The sequence below is a fragment of the Panthera leo genome, chromosome C1, assembly GCF_018350215.1.
Source record: "Panthera leo isolate Ple1 chromosome C1, P.leo_Ple1_pat1.1, whole genome shotgun sequence".
NCBI classification, from domain to species: domain Eukaryota; kingdom Metazoa; phylum Chordata; class Mammalia; order Carnivora; family Felidae; genus Panthera; species Panthera leo.
Genome location: NC_056686.1, coordinates 48,405,586 through 48,427,474, shown reverse-complemented (window position 1 = coordinate 48,427,474; position 21,889 = coordinate 48,405,586). Strand labels below are relative to the sequence as shown.

At 38.3% G+C, this 21,889-nt stretch overlaps 1 protein-coding gene across 1 annotated transcript in view; it reads right to left on the bottom strand.

Moving 5' to 3' along the window:
- Window positions 1–21,656, bottom strand: part of HOOK1 (hook microtubule tethering protein 1) — a 70,868-nt gene extending 49,212 nt beyond the window's left edge. The window contains exons 1-6 of the mRNA XM_042951879.1: window positions 21,590–21,656; window positions 21,184–21,330; window positions 12,947–13,032; window positions 6,082–6,154; window positions 2,350–2,400; window positions 810–942 (exon numbers count right to left, since the gene is read on the bottom strand). Coding sequence (XP_042807813.1) covers window positions 810–942; window positions 2,350–2,400; window positions 6,082–6,154; window positions 12,947–13,032; window positions 21,184–21,246 — 406 coding nt within the window. The 5' untranslated portion in view covers window positions 21,247–21,330; window positions 21,590–21,656. The remainder of the gene's footprint in view (window positions 1–809; window positions 943–2,349; window positions 2,401–6,081; window positions 6,155–12,946; window positions 13,033–21,183; window positions 21,331–21,589) is intronic.
- Between the last annotated feature and the right edge of the window lie 233 nt (window positions 21,657–21,889).

The following is a 21,889-nucleotide window of genomic DNA, read 5'->3' as shown; positions in this document are numbered from 1 at the left end:
CTGAGTTTGTTCTTACTGAATTTAACCTGCCTCATATTATTACTTCACTAGATAATGTTGAATTTGTCTTCTAAAATCCTGGCTTACAGTTTTTTACAAACTTAAGCACCCAACATTCTCTCATAAAGGTGATATACTGAGACCAAGTTTGGATGACTCCTGCAAAAAACATCAGCAACAAAAATCTCACCACCCAGAATGATGCAAGACTCTGAAGGAAGTAAATTTTGGTGTGTTCCATTCATTATTTCATTCACTACATGCAACCAAAAATGTTCTTTTTGTATTCACTAGGATATGAGTCACTGTTTTTGGATATACCAATATAACAATTACGTTTGTGTCATCAGATTGCTTAAGTGGAGGATACGCTGGACAGGCATTCTTCTGAAAAGAGCAGAATATCATCTGAGGAAGCTTGGGTTATAACTTAGTATCTGCATATTTATTTATAAAAATCTGAATCAGCCTAAGATTCTATCTTCTATCAGAAAATGTAGCAGATGAACAAGTACAATTTTTACTAAATATCCACTAAGTCCTAGCACTGAATATTATAAATTAAATTAATTAAACTAAAATACATTTAATTTAGCCACTGAATATAAATCTCAGAATCCAGGTACAACTAAGATTTGTACTTATTAATGACAGAACAGGGATAGAATTAAGATCTCCTAGGCTACATTTCCAGGTGATTTGTGCAAGATGCAACAGTGAATTTTTATGCTACTTTCTATAACAATGTAGGTTGTTCCTAGAAAGTAAATATTCCCAGATTGACTTTGAATTGATTGAAATTCACTTACCTTGCTTCTTTTCACAATTGACGGCACAACCTAAAATAAGCTGGAGCAACCTCCCTAGCTCCACAGAATCTGAACATTCAGTTATTTGGTTCAAATCAGGGATGAGTTCTTCAGAAATCTGCTGCCCCAAAAACTGCAGTAGTGAGACAATAAATTAGATCACTCATTTATGTAGATTACAAAGAATTTATTACATTTAATTATCACAAGGAAAATAAATTATAAATAGGATCATGAGATAAATCAACAAATTGATATATTCATAATTATTTACTAAAACCAGTAAACAAAGTTCAAGCAGCATCCCAAAATTTTGAGTAACCAACCAACAGCAACTAAAATGGTTTTACATCAATATCCTTTGATCCCACTGTCAAAGGGATTAAGAAACCCCTAGCTTGATCTATTATGACAAAAGTTACACCTTTCCAAAAATAGATTTACGTAAGCCAAAAGATATGCATAATATTTTGACGCATGATTGAATAACAGAAACCATAATATAAATCATCACACTTACAAAAGAACAGCAAATCTAACAAATCCAATGGATTAATCTTTCCTTATCTTTTTTTAGCATTTTAAAAAATTTTCTTGACATTAAAAAAAAAAGTTCCAAAATGAGTTTTAGGCATTAATAAATTGAAACTTTTCAGTCTTTAAAATTGTTTGGAAAAAATTACAAGTGTAAATATGTGACAACTTTAAAAAACAGAAACCAGGGCGCCTGGATGGCTCAGTCAGTTAAGCACCTAACTCTTAATTTCAGCTTAGGCAGTGATCTCACAGTTTTGTGAGTTCAATCCCTACGTTGGGCTCTGAGCTCACAGTGCATAGCCGGCTTGAGATTCTTCCTCTCTCTTTGCCCCTCCCCTGCTCGCACTCTCTCTTTCTCAAAAATAAAGAAAAAATTAAAAAATTTAAAAGAGTAAAAATAGAAACCAAATATTTTAATGGCAAAACCAAACCAAAAGATTGCAAACATAAGCAATAAACTTTCTTATATCAAATAACCCTATTAGAAAACTTGTTATGGTATTGAATAAGAAAAAAACAAAAAACCTACTTAAATAATGTACTATCTAAAGTGACTTTAATACTACTTCCATTTTGCTTATTTTCTATTTCACTTGCACAAAAGCATAATTTCACAGTATACCTTGCTGCTGCTTGCACTGAAAAGAAATGTCAAAATAATACTTACATAGGAAATACTTCAACTTAATTATAAAATCTATTTGTATAGACTTTGCATTTTTTAAAATCAAGTCATACAGAAATGACAGTAATTCAATTGTAGAAAATAACCAATTTCAGGAGTATCAATACAGAAGGAACATTACTTTACAAACCAATATATTAGTTTAAGCCTATTCATGTTCACAAAATTTGAGTGTTCTGAACATGGCAAAAAACAATATATTCTAATTATGAATTACATTTCAGTAAAATGTTATAAACTAAAATCCAAGTTTTTTTTAGTGTCAACATAATTATCATATATGATTTGGTATTTAAACAAATCAGATATTTTTCATACCTCATTGTAATAACTCATAATTCCTTGAAGTACCTTCTTTAAATTACTAGCCTAATGGAAAAAAAAATAAGAATTCAATGAATTATTTCACATTAGTAATGAAGGAAAATTTATGCCAATGTGAAAGACATAAGAACTCTGGCCTCATAAAAATGACAACAAAAACATATATTAGAGTTTTATAGATACAAGCATATGATATTTTTTAAACATGAAAGCTTTAATCGGAGTTTGATTAAAAATGTCTTCATGCTTACATAGGTTAACCAGGGCGATTCTATTCAAAATGAGACGCAATGAAGAAAAGTACAACTTTAAAGATTTAGCTTTGACTATGTTCACCTCCAGTCATGAATGAGTACCAAGGTTTCTACTTATTCTCTTGCCAAAAACAACAGAAAACAGGACAAAATACAAAGAAACAACTGTTTCCAAGCTTTAGCCATTGGGCAGGATGGAACTCTAATTTCTGAGAGAAGGAAAACAAAAAGATGAGTCCAACTCTAGTCCAAGATTTCTCTCTGGAGGGGATTTTCATTCCATGGAATGGAGTGGTAGAACCTGAACAAAGCCTGAAGTTCTCCTTGAGTTGAGGAGTTAGACTTCAGAAGTTCAGGAAGGTCAAGGTAGTTAGACTTTGTAGGCAGACAAATGAAGAGGTGAGCACTATGGAGGAAAAGAGCTCCGGAAATCTACACAGTGTTTTGTGTCTTTCAGCTGAATACTAATTCGCATGTGCACGAGAGAAACTCAGTGAGATTCAACAAAAAAAATTTCACTTTTTTCCCCATTTTTTCCCCAGTCAAGAATAACTCCCAAGGCAAAAACAAGCCAGGGAAATTTAAGCTGAATAATTTCCAAAGATTACACAAGGCCAGAAATGGTTGAAATTCCCACCAGCCAGAGTGAAGAGACAATGCTATAGACAAGCATTCACTAAAGACTTTGAAAAGGTCATACCTTAGTAGTTTGTCTAAACTAGCCCTAGAAGAAAGATAACCCTAGATCTGCCTCCCACCCAAAACTTCAGAAGGATCAAATTGATTCATAAGTATCTTAATTGCTTGCAAGAACAAAGTCCGACTCTCTCCGAAGAAAAACAAAAAATCCAGCACTCAACAATGAAATTCTAGCATCCAAACACTGTTTAGCATCCAATAAAAAACTACTACATATATATGTGAAGAAGCAGGAAAATATGGATCATTAAAAAAACATGGATCATGAGGAGAAATCTCAGTCAATAGAAACAAGCCCAGAAATGAGCGATGAAAGAATTAGAAGATAATAATGTTAAAACTGCTAGCTTAGAAATAATGTTCAAGGATTTAAATGAAAATAGGAATATAAGAAAAAAATGGAAGATTTTCTTTAAAAACAAAAACAAAAACAAAACCAGGAGTGGCCTGGGTGGCTCAGTTGGTTAAGCGTCTGACTTCAGCTCAGGTCATGATCTCGCAGTTCGTGGGTTCGAGCCCCACGTGGGGCTCTATGCTGACAGCTAGAGCCTGGAGTCTGCTTTGGATTCTTTGTCTCCCTCTCTCTCTTCCCCTCCCCTGCTCACACTCTGTCTGTCTGTCTTTCTGTCTGTCTCTCTCACAAAAATAAATAAACACTAAAAAAATTTTAATACAGGGGCGCCTGGGTGGCTCAGTTGGTTAAGCGTCCAACTTCGGCTCAGTTCACGATCTCGCGGTCCGTGAGTTCGAGACCCGCGTTGGGCTCTGGGCTGATGGCCCAGAGCCTGGAGCCTGCTTCCGATTCTGTGCCTCCCTCTCTCTCTGCCGCTCCCCCATTCATGCTCTGTTTCTCTCTGTCTCAAAAATAAATAAACTTAAAAAAAAAAAAAAAAAAAGCTGCTGAGGATTCAACTCAGTTTTTTTAAAAAAAAAAATAAATAAATAAATTTTAATACAAACTTAAAAAAATAGATATTCTATGGATAAAAAAAGGAAGACTCAACTATTAGATGTGTACATGAGAGACCTAACATAAAGATACAGATTAAAAGAATAAAAAAAAATACACTAAAGCAAGAAATAATCATAAAACTAGAGTGGCTACATTAATGTCAGACAAATTAGACTTCAGTGCAAGGAATATTGCCAGGGATTAAAAAAAAAAAAAAAAAAAAGTCTTTCATAATGATAAGTAGATTCATTCACCAAGAAGACATTTAAAAAATAATGTATAGAAACCTAACAAGAGATTCAAATTACATGATAAAAGTTAACAGAACTAAAAGGAGAAATTGATAAATCCACAATCATTGTTAAGAGATTTAAGGACTCCTCTTCCATAACTGACAGTATGGTCAGAGAAAAATCAATAAAGATATAAAAGATGCAACAGAACTATCAGTAAGTTTGATATAATCTGCCTGCAGAATACATGTTCAAGGGCACATGGAACATTCACCAAAACAGACCATATGTTAGGTCATAAAATAAGCCTCAATAAATGTAAAAGAATTTCTCAATACGGAGTTACGTTATCAAACAAAAATGGAAATTAGAAATCAATAAATATAAAAAAGGTGCCTAAAAAATCTTCAAACATTTATAATTTGAAATATCTACTTCTAATCTACCTGTAGGTCAAAAGAAATCACATGGGGAATTAATGAGTATTTTAAACTGAATGAAAATACTAACATAGAATGTCAAAATGTGTGAGATGTGTAAGGCAATGCTTAAATTAGGGGAAAAAAAAGGTGCCTAAAACTTATGATTTAATTTTCTACTTTAAGGCATAAAGAAAGAAGAGAAGGTGTAGGTAAAGGAAAGGAAATAACACAGAGAGGAAATATATAAAAAGCAAAAGCTAGTTCTTAAAAAAAAAAACCAAAAAACAAAAAACTTGAAAAACATCAAACTTCTCAAGAAAAAAAAGACAAAACACATAAACTGCCAACATCGGGAAAGAAAGAGGATACATCACTAAAGATCACAGAGTTACCAGCATATTATATTAGCAAATATTATATTAGCAAAATAACAAGTTAAGAACTGTATGCCAACAAATTGGACGACCTAAGTGAAACACACAAATGCCCTATAATACACAACAAAACTGACTTATGAAGAAACAAAATCAGTTTGGTAGTTTCTTATAAGATCAAATATATACTTACATAACCAGATACAATCACATTGAAGAATTTATCTAAGAGAAATTAGACACATGTCTACGCAAGGACTCATACTAAATATTCATTGTAACTGTATCCATAGTAGCTAAAAACTGAAACAATTCCAACATCCATTAACAGGTGAATGGGCAAGCAAATTGTAGACTATCAATGTAATGAAATACTACTCAGGAAAATAATTATAATGATAAATAACTCCTAATACAGGTAGCATGGGTAAGTCTCAAAAACATCACACTGAGTGAAAGATGCTAGACACAAAGAGTAACAAAAAGTAAATAATGTCCGTTACCATTTATACAGAATTCTAGAAATCTACAGTGACAGAAAGCAGATCCACGGGGCCAAGCGAGGAGTGGGGATCAAGTGGGAAAGGACGTAAGTGCATGTTCTGGGTTAATGGAAATGTTCCACATCTAATTATGATGGTAGTTACCTAAGAACATGCATGTGTCAAAACAAACTGCACACAATAAAATGCACCCTTAAATTAATTTAAAAAAAAAAAGATTTAGCTGAGCTTAGTGCTAATTTTAACATCACTGTCTGGGTTAAGTGCTTCTACTGCTCATTCTGTATACCTTTATTCTCCAGTTGTCACCCGTATCTTCTTTAATTCGGCTTAACCAAGATTCATCGAACCAAGCTACATCTCTGAAATGAAAACACAAATGCAAAACATTTAAATGTTTTTGTTGCATGGAAAGTACTAAATTAAATCAATAAAGTTATTTTATATCTAAAAGCCTGTCCTTAATACGAATAGCAAACATTATTTAACTGAACCCCCCGAATTTTTAGTGATTCTTAAGGATTTCTTTTGGAATTTCTCATAATAAATTACTTAATTCATTAGCATCTTCAATTTAATAAACATTTACTGAATATCTCATACAAGACACTCTGGTAGCAGGAAGATGTATAAACCCAATCCTAAAGGGGGGGAGGTAGAAATTAAAACTAACATTTTAATATGTCTATTCTGTATCAAGCACTGGGCTTGATGTTTTTCCATATTGCAACTTTCAATATTGTAGTCACTGGAAAAGGATTATGATTATCCTCAATCTTACTCTTCAAAGAAATGAAGATGAGGGAAGCTATGTAATTAGCCCCAAATCATACTAGTATATAGAAAAGGCCAAAATTATTTGACTGTAACTGAGGAGAATGAGTGTAATGAGAAGTCTACAAGGACAGTTTAGTTCTAAACTCATGAAGTCATATTAACATGGGAGGCCAGGACAATGAATTGCTATATTGATTTTTTATGTATTTAATAAGGTTTTAAAGAATAACATTTGACTATATAGTGAACTACACTAATAGATCATACATATTCTAAACAAAAATTTGGATGCTTGCTCTGAGTAAGGAACTGAGCAAGATTAATATAAAGATGAATAATTTACTACCATGACTCTCAGGGAAATAGCTATTAAAGCAGGAAAGTAAAGAGCACAAAAACTCTACTCAAAGGAGAATGTGAGACATTCTTTAAGAGTTAAACACTACAGGGGTGCCTGGGTGGCTCAGTCAGTTAAGCGTCTGACTTCAGCTCAGGTCATGATCTCACGGTTCAAGGGTTCGAGCCCCGCATCTGGCTCTGTGCTGACAGCTCAGAGCCTGGAGCCTGCTTCGGATTCTGTGTCTCCCTCTCTCTCTGCTCCTCCCCTGCTTGCACTCTGTCTCTCTTTCTCTCTCTCAAAAATAAATAAACATTAAAAATTTTTTTTTGTAAAGAGTTAAACACTATAAAATCACAGAATGGTGCTAGAAGAGGTTTTCAAGGTCTTGTCTAGATTTTCACTTTACACATAAGCCAACAAAAGTGAGGGAAGAAATTAAAGGGATCCTCTTCCAAACTTGAATTTAAAAATGAAAAGCTAAAACTAGAACACAGTGCTTAGCTTTCCACAAATCATTCTGCCTCAGATGTTCTAATACAGAAGATATTGCTTTGACTGGGTAACCAAAAATGACTTCATTTCTAATTCATCTATGTGGAATATGTAACCATTTCCTTTTGAGCAAATTAATGTTAATTATATTCAACTTTTCCCAGATACTAAGGCTACAATTACCAAAATGACTTGCCTCAATATATGAATGGTGTATTTCTAACCAAGCACTTGCCTGAAAATTCTGATTTACTAATAAGTCAAAACTGTCATCAAAGTAAATTCATTTCTTTCGACATCAGATTAAGTAAAAGAGGTAAGCCAGTTGTGATGATTAATTTTATGTATCAACTTGGCTAGGTCAGGATACCCAGTTTTTGTTCAAACATGCTTGGATGTGGCTATGAAAGCACTTTTTTAGATAAGATTAACATTAAAATCAGTAGACTTTAGGGGCGCCTGGGTGGCTCAGTCAGCTGAGTGTCTGACATCGGCTCAGGTCATGATCTCACAGCCCGTGAGTTTGAGCCCTGTATCAGGCTCTGTGCTGACAGCTCAGAGCCTGGAGCCTGCTTCAGATTCTGTGTCTCCCTCTCTCTCTGCCCCTCCCCTGCCCACGCTCTCTCTCTCTCTCTCTCTCTCAAATAAACATTAAAGAAAATTTTTTTAATAAAAAAAAAAATCAGTAGACTTTAAATAAAACACATTACCCTCCATAATGTGGGTGGGTCTCATCCAGTCAATTGAAGCCTTTAAGAAAAAGACTAACCCCCCTCAAGAAAGAGTAAATTCTGCCAAGAGATTGCCTGTGGACTCTGGCTGCAACATCCACTTTTTCCTGGATCTTTGGCCTGCAGGCCTGACCTGTGGATTCTGGACTTGCCAGCCTCCACAATCATGTGAACCAATCCTAAAAACAAATTTCTCTGTCCCGCGTGCATTGTGCGTGTTTGTGTGTGTGTGTCCATCCTATTGTATATATCCATGTCTTACTAATTCTATTTCTCTGGAGAACCCTACTACACAAGTCTTCTAAAAGATATCATTATATATGCTTCTAGAATTATGTTCTAATTACCTCTAGAATATGGATCTAGACATAACCTCTTCTAGCTTTCCTCCTTTTATCTTGTGTTCCTCCTTGTCTTTCTTTCTACTCCAAATCAACTTCAGCCCTACGTCTTAGTCTGCTCAAGCTTCTATAACAAAAGATCACAGACTGGGTGGCTTACATAACAGAAATTTACTTCCCACAGCTCTGGAAGCTGGAAACCCAAGATCAAAATGGTGTAGCAAGGTAGGTTTCGTTCTCAGCTCTCTTCTTTCGGCCTGTAGGTGGCTGCCATCTGTCCGTGTGCTCACATGACCTCTTCTTGGTGTGCTCACAGAGAGTGAGCTCTCTGATGTCTCTTTTACAAAGATTCCAATCCTATCAGATCAGGGCCCCACTCTTATGACCTTATTTAACCTTAATTGCTTCTCAGAGGCCTCATCTCCAATACAGCTACTACACTGGGGGTCAGGGCTTCAACACAGAAATCTGGAATGGATGCCAGCATTCAGCCTATAACACTCTGAGAAATACTTTGTAACTTCTGCCTTCTTCCTTTTCTCATAAACAAGTCATTCTTCTGAAACATTTGTAACGGCAGCCAACCTTCCCCTTGATACCCAACCTCGTAACTCTGGACATATCCTTCCTTACACTTCTGCACTGCCACATCTACACGTCTTAACCAGACTCCTGGCCTGAACAATTAGCTCCTTTTCTCATCCTTCCCAGAACTTCAGTGAAACTCGAGGGGACATAAGACTGAGGAAGCAAAATATGGTCCAATTGTTGTCTAACAAAAGTAAGTAGGAATGAGTATAAAATTATTTAACTGCACTCATAGTGTTTGTCTTCAACAATTTTACCAACTAAACACAGGCAATAATTAACAACTGCCGGTTACTATACACAACATAGTTGTTTTGCTCCAAGAGACACCCTGACATAGTTTTTCTTGGACAATTAAAAGGCCTACTGTGGTTAACACATGAAATTGTGATCTGTACTTTGGGCATGCACATCTGACCTTTTATGTATTAAGACCCCAAAGTAAAAATCTATCAGGAGAAGGTCAAGATACTAGATTTCACGGATTACAGCTGACTGAGAGCACAGGTATTAGAGTCAGGCCAAAGCTATGCCAATCCTGGCTTTGCTATTAACTCGTTATTTGATTTTACCAAAGTTGTTTCACCTCTCTAAACCTCTGTTTCATGTATAGACTGAGGAATATCTACCTCACAGAACAGTAAAAATTAAATGAAATAATATATGCGTAGGGTATATAACAATGGCTTATAACTTAGTAAATACTCAGATGTTGGCTATCATGATTCATCATTTCAAATACTCCAATATCTGACTGAATGAATGAAGAGATAACTGCATGGTACTTGAGGTCTCTGGGTTTCTACATTCTTCTTCTCTCTCTTTTCCCTCTTGCAAAAATGTCTAGTCAAGACAGGCAAAAGAAATAAGCAGAGAAGTTATCTGTTGTTTAAAGTGGCCAAATTAAGCCTTTCTTTTGGGGGAAGTCACATGCTATAGTATTTATAGTTGTTGTGGGTTGAACTGTATCTTCCAAAATAACACGTTCATATTCTAACCCCCAATATCTGTCAATGTGACCTTATTTGGAAACAGGGTCATTGCAGATGCAATCAAATTAAGATGAGATCAAACTAAATTACTAATACGACTGGAAGAGGAGAGGACACAAAGACACGGACATGGAGGGAAGACAACCAAGCAAAGAAGAGACAGAGATGGAGCCATGCTGCCACAGACTTGGGAATAGGGGGGTGGGGGGGTGGGGAGGGTGGAGGGGGGATGGTGGTACGAAAGCTGGAAGGAATGATCCTCCCCTACAGGCAACAGAGAGAGCATGACCCAGCCAATACCTTGATGTAGGACTTCTAGCCTCCAGAATTAAGAGAAAACAAATTTTTGTTGATTTAAACCACCCACTCTGTGGTACCTGGGAAACTAATGCAGCTGTAATTATAGATTCTCCCCATGTGTTCTTTAAATATCTACATATATTTTTAAAAGTATTCAGGCCAAAGATAACAATTAAGGACTTGTAAAACCCTAGCAATAATTCCATGACTCTCCAAGTCTAAGTCATATAGTTTGGGCATTGATTTTTAAGATTTATTATTTACCATACTTGCTTCAGGTAAATAATAATTACTCATTAAATTTTGCTACTTCCTTAGAAAGCAGAATTTCCCTTCTCATCTTCAGTTACAACTTTGATGTGATTTGATGTGAGTCACAATAGTAATCAATGCAATTCATAACAGAATGTAACATATACAAAGTGCTTTTGAGTGTTCAGAGAAATATGGTAAAATGTGCCCTTTTAGCAGCAATATGATATACTGATTCAACTAGAGAAAAATGTATGCTTCTAAGTTTCACTATCCAGATCCAGACTTCTGGAAAGCTATAAAACTAGAAGGGGATTCAAAAGAAAAATAAAGTTTAAATAATTCTTGGATGATAAGGAGACTAAGACAGCTAAGTACATGCCAAAACAGGCAAAGCAAAAAAAGAGGTTTCAATCCAATTTTAGGTCACTGTCATATGTTTTATGGAGAAAGAGAGCTTTCTGATTGTTTGGCTATTTTATTATTCTTGCAGAAAAGCCATTAGAAGACAAGAGACAAATGAGAGAAGGAAAAGAAAAAAAGGAAAATCAGAGAGCCAGAGGTTTGGCAGTAACAGCAGAATCCAACAGATTATGGAAAATGAGTTAGTGATAAAGGGTAGAGTTTAACTAAATTTGAACTGACCCTACTCTAAACATCAGGTACAGGGGCTCCTTGGTGACTCAGTTGGTTGAGCATCCGACTTCAGCCCAGGTCATGATCCTATGCTTCGTGGGTTCGAGCCCCGTGTCGGGGTCTGTGCTGACAGCTCAGAGCCTGGAGCCTCCTTTGGATTCTGTGTCTCCCTCTCTCTCTGCCCCTCCCCCACTCTGTCTCTCTGTCTCCCCAAAATAAATAAACACTAAAAAAATTTTTTTTAAATAAAAAAAATAATAAACATCAGGTACAGTGGTAGAGTACAGGGAGACAAAGAGCCATTGCATCATATCACAGTAAAAACAGGTCTCTTCTATTGTATTGTAGTATAAAAGCTACCAGAGCTACCACAATACATATAAATAACAGCTTTGGATGGCACTGTTGAAGTCAATGAATGCGTACCAGTCTTACATCCATACCAACCACAATGTAGCTCCATCTACACCAATACCCACAACATACTGCAATAACAAAAGGCAAGGGGCACATTCTAACAATAAAAAATAATGACAACTTTCCCACATCATCAATAAAGGGTCATATCCAGAATGCTTGGTTCTGACCAATTAAATCACTTTGAAACTAATCAGGGCATAAATAAATAAAATGTTTAAGAAACATGTTTGAGAAAAGAAGGGAGAAAGGCATATTTTAGAATGACTGCCAAAAAAAAAAAGTTAACATGTTAAGTTTGTCTCTTAATGTATTAATCTTGAGTTAACCATAAAATCTGTCTATTCACATTAGATCATGTTGAAAATTCCAAGTCACTACAATTTTGACACTTTGAGTTGTTTTTCTGAGGGTGATAAGGAATTTCTGCAAACCCATCTACAGGGTTTTCAATGTCAATCACAACAAACCTTGACAAAATGATGGCAACCACTGAAAAAAACATCTCTGACTATAAAACAAATAGCAGAGATAGGATTCTGGTCTCATGGAAGACACATTATCATAAAAGTAAGCTAATACAAAATCAGTAGGGCTATCAATTAATAAATTAGCCCTGTTTGTTCCTACTAAGGGTAGAGCTCATATTGCAGATGTTATAACCGTAATCATTGCACAATGTTTGGCAAAAATTATGAAATAATGGACTTAGGAACTTTTGATACTATATAATTATATCTAATGGGCCTAATCCAAATAGAATCGTTTTATTAAGATTCTCCAATATTTGTGATTTCAAAATTCATTTATACCTCATTTTATTATTGGTAGAGTCATAGAATTCCTACTTTTAACTCAAATATAGATTTTAAAATTTAATATTTTTTCCAAATCCAGTATTATATACTTCAATTCTCTCTAAAATAATAATCTCCATGCATTGATACCTTCCAATGATAGTAAAGTAACTCAAAAAATCATAAGCAATTATACCATTCCTTAAAACGGCTTCTTTTCCAGTTACTGTAGTTTGTGAATGTGACCAGGACAAGTTTAAAATGAAAATCTCTTAGCTAGATAATAATCGTGTTTGCTCACTTAATTAAGATTACCTCTGTGAACAAGCAAGGAAGAATCAGGTGGTGAACTTTCCTGTGCCCTAGATGTAATAATGCCTGTCACGACTTAATAGGATAAAGTTTCAGCAACTTTTAGAATACAAGGCTAAGTTTTCTTCCTTGGTATTGGGTTTACAATTCTTTCAAAAAGAGTCTGGACTACTACTTACATTTGATGAAGAACTTGTGCCATGGCAACTCCATTAGTCAGCTGTTTGACATCTTGACAAGGTGCGGCAGTATTGAATGTCTGCAGCTAAAATGACACAGAGCAAATGACTTTACTGTTCCTTTATCCTTACAGGGTGGTGTTACCAACTCCCCTCCCCAAACATATGAACACGACAGAGAAAAATAATTATAAATTGTCCTGTTTTGTTTAAATTCAGACTGGGCCGAACAAATGCAACTATACTAACAAGTTTTCGTGGCTGTGTAATAGTCTTACAAACATAAACACTTAACAATTCAAATAATCACACCGAAAACAGTCAAATATATTGATGCAATGTAGGAAGTACTTCAGAATTTCTGAGAGTCAGATGCACAGACCTTAAGATCAACTATATTGTGTTCGTTGTTAGGAGAATAACATCAGAAAGGACTTTAAGGTAACCTATTATGTCAACTTAAAATTTCACTCACATCATTTGGTAGGACAACAAAGCCTAGAAATGTCAAGTCTAAAACTACTTAATTAACCAGTGAGGCCTGAAATAAGGCAGGACCTCAGCCTGCCATCCAACAATTAGTCTCAGGGCATGAATGGTCCAGGGCCCACCCACCACATCAAGTTGTTTCTATTTAGTTTGGCTTTACATATTATTCTTGTCGAATCTCTATTTGTTAAACATTCATGTACATGGTAAAAAGAGAAGTGAAACTGTGGCGTCTTTTTCTAAAAAGCAAATACAAGACAAGAATTTTTGAAAAGCAAATTACAGCAGAGCTACAATGGGTCATATATTTCCTAGAAGTCTAATCTCAACCCATAATGATCTTAAATTAAATACACTATGATTCTCTTTTCCTACATATATTTATCTCCTTTACTATTCAATTATAATTCCTTAATTTGCCACTTAACTATCTTAATCTGACAAAAGTCTCTCCCCTCCATGATTCACCTTTAGCGGTTCTGTTTGAGATTCTACAAGTAAGTCTCCATTATGGTAATACACATGGAAGAATGACACAGACAAATAATGCTAGCTACAGTTACTTTGAAAGTACACAAAGATACTTTACTGAGATCCTACTCTATGTGGGCACCGTGGGGTTACAAAAGAAAATCACCTGTTTTCTACTCTCAAGCAGTTGCAATCAAGAGTTAAGGACAGGAGAAAAAGACATAAATTATTTCTAGAAAATGCCATTCCCAGTCTCATGACTATAGTATGCACAAATCATTCAGAAATAGACAGGAGTTAACTAATTAGGGTTTGTATTTAGGAAATACTTCTCAGAGATGATTCCTGAACAGAAGGTCTTGAGTAAAGAAAGAACCAAGGGAAGGAAGCTTTAGGAAATAGGAATATAATAAGAGCACAAATACCTGAAAAGAAATGGTATTTTTAGGCAACATACAGTTCAGTATTACCGGATTTTCAGGGCAAAGAGGAACGGGGAAGAGGTGACAACAAAGGGGGGGGGGCAGGTAAGAAAACAGATATGGGTCAGAACTCTGGAGGTCCATGACAAGAAGCATGGACTTACCCTTGATGGTATCATCCTTATGATGGGAAACAGCAGAATAGTTTGTATCTACCTCACAAGATGGTTGAGAGAATTAGCAAGCAGAGCCAACTTAGATCAGCGCCTGGTACAAGCTCAGCAGCTGTTAGCAATTAGTTATGATTCGGGGTTCCTCAAAGCTTGGGGTCTAAGAACAATACAAATCAGAATCTCTAGACACATTAAATCAGAAAATGCCTAAGTGATTCTTTTTTGTTTGTTTGGTTTTAAGTGGGCTCCATGCCCAGTGTGGAGCTCAATGTGGGGCTTGAACTCATGACCTGAGCTGAGATCAAGAGTCAGACACTTAACCTTCAGAGCCACTCACATGCCCCTGCCCCAGCAATTCTTATGCACATCAATTTTTTAGAACCAATGCTCTGGATGATGATGAATCACTGAAGAACAGTAAGAAAGAGAGTGATAACTTTAGCATATTTAGGATAGCAACAATACTGACACAGAGAAAGGAAGAGAGTAACTTTTACACCTGAGTCCGTTAGAAGGCTCCTGTAATAGTCTTGTTGATAAAACAGGTGGCTTACAGATAGGGTAACGCTGACCAAGAGGACAGAATAAATTCATGGAATTTAAAATATAAAATAACCAGGATTTTGCAACTAAGTGGATGCACAGGAAAGAGAAACCCCAGGGTTAGGGCATCTTTAAAAAGAAGACAATCATATACTTGCAGGTAAACTGTGGCTCCCACTTTTCAACCCTTCCTACTTACATTTTATATCATTAGCTTTTTACAAAATGGATAGGATTAGTTATTTTAAAAGAATGATTTAAGAAGCACAGAATATTAAGCAAAATAGTAAAGAAATATGTAAAAGTAGTACATATACTAAGTATTGCCTCATTGACCACCAAGTCCAGATTAAGATCAATTTTTCCTTCTCTTAGACATGGATTTAAATTGGGGTGTCTCGGGGAGCCTTGGTGGCTCAGTTGGTTAAACATCCAACTTCGGCCTAGGTCATGATCTCACGGTTCATGGGTTCAAGCCCAGGGTCGGGCTCTGTGCTGAAAGCTCAGAGCCTGGAGCCTGCTTCCAATTCTGCGTCCCCCCTCTGTCTGACCCTCGTTCACTTGTGTTCTCTCTCTCTCCCTCTCAAAAATAAACATTAAAAAAAAATTTTAATTGGAGTGTCTCTTGAAAGTTCTTAAACTAGTTGCAAAATAAATTAGATAACACAGAATGTAATTTCATTTGGCCAAACAGAAAGGCTTTATAACCAAGAAGAGTGAATAAATTAAAAAGCTCAGTGTGGGTAGTGATGCCAAAGCAGAGGGACAAAGGAAACTGTCCTCTTTCACACTACTCTTCACAGAGGTAAAGAAGCAGAAGTCTTTTTGGTGAGTGGCCCAAAAGGGGCAGACAGGGCTTCCATCAGTAACCACAGGGTTCTTGCAAATCAATCTTACTTTCTTATTTATCTTTAAATAACGCAAATAATCAAAAATGTGGAAATATTGTTCCTGAATTGCTTCAATATAAATGTCACCAAAATCAAGGAAGAAAGGGGGGTCTTCCCAACTGACAGCCAAAATCTTCAACTTTGGGTCAGCTCTATTCTCATATTCTCCTCCTCTAAATATTCATTTCAGAAAGATTATTGTTTTAAGATTTTCATAACAATGATTCAGCCTTTAATATTTTTTGTTCCTTTGGGCATATATTTGGCATTTGTTTTTCCTTCACCTGCCTGTCAAGGTCAAAGAACACAAGAACTAAGAAAACCATTAAAAATATAGTTCAATTCTAATTTTATTGGTGAAAGTAAAGTCCCAAAATTTTAATTTTCCAAATGTTACAAAGCCAAGTTTATTAAATATATATTCATGCAAATACTGCAAACTCTCATATACTCCCTCTACCATGTAAATGGTGCCCAAATTTGTCTTTCAGCTCTAAATTTTTTGCTAAGTAGCAGTACAACATTTCTAAGAACGAATTATTTTAAGATGAGTTCCAAATCATAAAATAAAACTTTTTTCCTTCTTTCTTTCTTTTCTTTCTTTCTTCCTCTCTTTCTCTCTTTCTTTCTTTCTTTCTTTCTTTCTTTCTTTCTTTCTTTCTTTCTTTTTTGAGAGAGACAAAGAGAGGGAGAGAGGAAAAGAGAGTGTGTGCTGGGGAGCAGGAGAGGGAGAGAGAGAATCTTAAGGCAGCTCCATGCCCAGCGCAGAGCCAGGTGTGGGACTCAATCTCATGAGATCATGTCCTGAGCCAAAATGTCCTGATCATGTCCTGAGCTGAGATCGAGAGTCAGAAGTTTAACCAACTGAGCCACCCAGGTGTCCCATAAAATATAACTTCTTAATAACTGCCAAAAGAGCCGCAGCAACTTCTTATTCAACACGTCTCCAGAGGCAAGGGAAACAAAAGCAAAAATGAACTACTGGGACCTCATCCAAATAAAAAGCTTCTGCACAGCAAAGGAAACAATCAGCAAAACTAAAAGGCAACTGACAGAATGGGAGAAGATATTTGCAAATGACATATCAGATAAAGGGTTAGTATCCAAAATCTATAAAGAACTTACCAAATTCAACACCCAAAAAACAATCCAGTGAAGAGATGAGCAAAAGACATGAATAGACACTTCTCCAAAGAAGACATCCAGATGGCCAACGGACACATGAAAAAATGCTCATCACTCACCATCAGGGAAATACAAATCAAAACCACAATGAGATACCACCTTACACCTGTCAGAATGGCTAACATTAAGAACTCAGGCAACAACAGATGTTGGCGAGGATGTGAGAAAGAGGATCTCTTCTGCATTGTTGGTGGGAATGCAAGCTGGTGCAGCCACTCTGGAAAACAGTATGGAGGTTCCTCAAAAAACTAAAAATAGAACTACTCTACAACCCAGCAACTGCACTACTAGGTATTTATCCAAGGGATACAGGTGTGCTGTTTCAAAGGGACACATGCACCCCCATGTTTATAGCAGCACTATCAACAATAGCCAAAGAATGGAAAGAGCCCAAATGTCCATCGATGGATGAATGGATAAAGAAGATGTGGTGTACACACACACACACACACACACACACACACACACACACACACACAATGGAGTATTTCTCAGCAATCAAAAAGAATGAAATCTTGCCATTTGCAACTATGTGGATGGAACTGGAGGATATTATGCTAAGTGAAATTAGTCAGAGAAAGATAGATATCGTATGACTTCACTCATATGAGGGCTTTAGGAAACAAAACAGATGAACATAAGGGAAGGGAAGCAAAAATAATATAAAAACAGGGAGGGGGACAAAGCATAAGAGACTCATAAATATGGAGAACAAACAGAGGGTTACTGGAGGGGGTGTGGGAAGGGGTATGGGCTAAATGGGTAAGAGGCATTAAGGAATCTACTCCTGAAATCATTGTTGCACTATATGCTACCTAATTTGGATGTAAATTAAAAAATAAAATTAAAAAGAAAACTGCCAAAAGAGGCATCTCTGTACTAATCAGGTTTTCTTAATGACCTCTCAAATTCTATTAATGTTGGTTCTATTGTCCTAGAACACTGTCTAGTGCTGAAAGAACAGAGTTTACTACCAGCTGTCTTCTCACCTCCATGATTTAGCCCCATCCTAACTTTTTAATCTTTTATCTCCTACTACTTCTCCTCAACATGTAACATTACTTACTACGGTAGGGAGCACATTAAGAAATGAGAGATATCATGACAAGGATGTGCCTTCACTACCTCTTTTTGATCTATTGCTGAAGGAGACCATTTACATTACTTCCTGTGTCTAGAAAATTCATTTCCCCTGATTTCTACTTGCTGAAATCCATCAATCCTCTATCATACTGTTAAAAGTTTACCCCAGGTATCTACAAGAACCTACATCCTTAATGGTGAAATACTGGTCTCTGAGGTCAGGACCAAGACAAGGATATGGACTATCACCGCTTTGATTCAATGTTGTATTAGAGATCCCAGCCAGTTGTTGTTCACAAAGGGGCTGTGACCCCATGGAGCAAACAGGTTGACTTCAGAAAGTGTTAAGTGTTACAGACTCATAGAAAAGGGGTGACAGGTTATAAAGAGATAGGACTGGGGGACAGGTAAGTCATTCACTGTTACTGACTCTGAAAGATGACAACAGATCTGAGAACTGAATGGTGAGAAGAAGTCAGTCACTCACTAGACAGAGAATATTCTGGGTAGAGGAAAGTATAATTAAGAAGCCCAGATTCCTCAAGAAATAGAAAGTCAGTGCAGCATGGTGGGCATGGAGGACTTGGGGCATTGGGAGAGTTTGGGAAAACCTGGAGAAGTGAGTGACATCAACAATGCAGTGGCTGGCAAAGGCAAAGACAGATACCAACGTTCACTGGAAATCATCTGGAGAGGTAAAGAGAAGCCAAGAGACAGGTACCCAAGAAACTAAGGCAGAAGATGATCTCACAAAAGAACCATCAAGTAAGATAAGGATAATAAAGAATAGTTACGAGTTTGCCAAATCCAGTAGGTGAAGGCCTAAAAGAAAACAATCTCATGTGCAGTGGGTTGAGAAGTGAATGAAAGTTCAAGTATAAAGGATGAGTATACAAAACTCAAATAATTTGATTGCAGAGGGAAGGGGAAATAGAGTGTGGTTTTAACAGGGAGTGTTGGTTCTTTGTTTTCTTTTTAAGATGGGGAAGATTTAAGTAAGTTTATGTGTAAAGAGGAGGGATCCAAAGGAAAGAGTGAAATGAAAAAGCAAAGTTTTAGAAGAGGTAGAAGGGATGGGATCTAGAGCTAGGGTCAAGATAAGGAGGAGATCATATTTCTGAGGGGAGAAAAGTTGGGGGTTCAAACAGGGTACTGGTAGAGGTTTGCAAAGAGAAATGTGAGGGGATCTGTGTGGTTGTTCTTAGTCTTTATATAGCTGGGCATTGTTATGGGAGCAAGTAGATTTGTCTGTAGAGCATTTCTAAAGGCAACAATCTGCACAGTAATTCCATTTTCTCCAGTGTTTCAGCAGCCTTAGAACTGGAGAAGCAAATAACCTACTATACTCTGTCATCTATAGAATTTTTGCAGTTTTTAAGGAATTTTGCCTCTCATTATAAAAATACACAGCTCTGCCTACCACTCCAAGAAAAAATGGAAAGTTCCTTGATTATTCTTGATACGTCTTCCTCAGTGCCTTGAACAAAGCAGCAGTGCCTTGATCAATAAATACTGGCTAAAAGAATGGGTATAGTACATAGTATTTTAAAACATTGCAATACAATTCAAAAACATCCTTTACTTCACCACCTCATATAAGTCAATGACATCACAAAGACGAAGTTTACTACTTAAGTCAGATGTTTAGAGCAATAATGTAACAGATTAGGATACCCCCTTTAATTAGTCACTTGTTTTAGCAAAACACATCGCTAAAAGTAATGTTGCCTTATTTCATGAGAGTCTTAAAACACAGCATCTCAATGCCAATACTTACTCTAAATGAAAATAAAGATGAACAGTTAGCTAACTGCTTTTAACTCAGAAGCCCTATATACCTGCATTCCACTTATAACCAAAGCTATTTACCTCTAAACTGTAAAAGTTGCTTTAAATCACGGTCATTTCCAATAGACTTCATACACAGCCAGAAACCTTCTCTGATTTCTCACTGTTTTGAATTACTCAAATGAGGAGATCTCTAAAGAACAGCATCAACTGAATACCACCTCCTGATCCAGTCTGTTTACATTCCATTATGCACACGCTCATCCACACACAACCAAACAACTAGTTTAGGGATGGGCACCATCAACAGCACCCTGTGGACAGACCATCAAGCACCAACCTTGCCCAATGTGGGTTGGAAGCTACACCTGAATTGCCAGCTCTTTGATCGCTGAGCACCTCCAAAAGGTGAGACATCGTTTTACTTACGGGAATACTGGGGGCAGATCCTGTCTGTCCAAATACCACACAAATTAATTAGAAATACCAAACACGCACCAAGTGCAAATGAAAATACCAAGTCTTTTTCTTGAAAGAAAATGTTGTCCACTGGAGAAGGAAAAGGGGGGGGGGCAGCAAGAAAAAAGGAATAGGAGCCCCCACCTCCAACATATCAAATGTGTGCAAATATCCCTTCGAAACGACTTCTACAGAATCGGAGGTCCTGGAGGAGCTCTGATCCAGGAACCAAAACCACCTCTTGGCCACCTGTGTCCAAGCAGAGCAAAGTGGTTTGGATAGGAGGGGAGTTTCGCAGAGGGCCTCCGCTCCCAAGTGGCACAGAGGTCCGTACAGGAAAGCTGTTCAGCAGACAGAAGGCGAGAGAGTCGGCAGTCCGGGGAGAAGAAAATGGGGGCAGCGAAGAGCAAAGGGGATGGACGCCTGGCTCCAGCCACAGCTGTCACAAGCTAGATAGATCAAAGCAGTAAGACGAGCCTCCTCCGGCTCCAGCTCCGGAGCTCCCTTTACCTGCCCCTAGTCTCCAGACACAAACATACAACACCCACACGTACACACCTGCCCCGCGACCCGCAGGTGGCACTCTCGCGGTCAAGGGCGACAGGAGACTCGGAGGGCGACGCGCCGAGTCCGCGGCGCAGGTGGCCCGGCTACTCCTGAGGCTCACCTGCGGAGAACCGGGGGCCCGGGGCAACTCGCCTCGGCCCCTCGGCCCCCCGCCCCCTCGTACTCACCCAGATGATGAGGCTGTCGCATAACGGCAGCTCGGACTGAGGAAGCGGCTGCGTCTCTTCCATGGCCGGGGCCGCCGTCGACTACGCCGCCGCTGACACCGACACCTCCCTCCTCCCCGCGCTCCGCCAGGAGCCGGCGTCGACGACCTGCTCGCCGGCCGGGAAAGCTCGGTAGCCAGGCCCAGCGCCCGCGCGGCTCACGCGCGAAGCCTCGCGCGGCCGACGTCGCCGGCGTAACCCCCTCCTCGCCAACGCCCCCGTCCCCGCTCCGCCCCGCTCCGCCGTTCGCCCCCTGCCGGGTCCGGCCAGGCTGCGCGGCTCTGCACCTGAGCCCCGCCCCCTCCTGCCCCTTCCCCGCCCCTCCCGCCCCTCCCGTCCTCCCCCCCTCCTTCCCTATCCCGCACACCTCTTCCCGCCGCACTGAGTGACCAGGGCGCGCACCAGTCACAAAGAAAGTAGGTGCTCGAGAGGGGCGTGCGGGGCGGGAGGGGGCGGGAAGAGCGGGGATAGGTTGCGCAGGAGGGATTGCTGATTGGACACACCGTCTTGGCTCCGACCAATCAATGTGAGACAAGACAGCCTCCGGGAGGGAGCGCGGGAGGGTGGGAAGGGGTTTGTGACCTGGCAGGTGCGGTGGGGACGGGGGCGGGGAGCGCGCGTGCGCGGCTGGGCGAAGTAGCGGCTGAAGCTCACGCTGCCCCAAGGG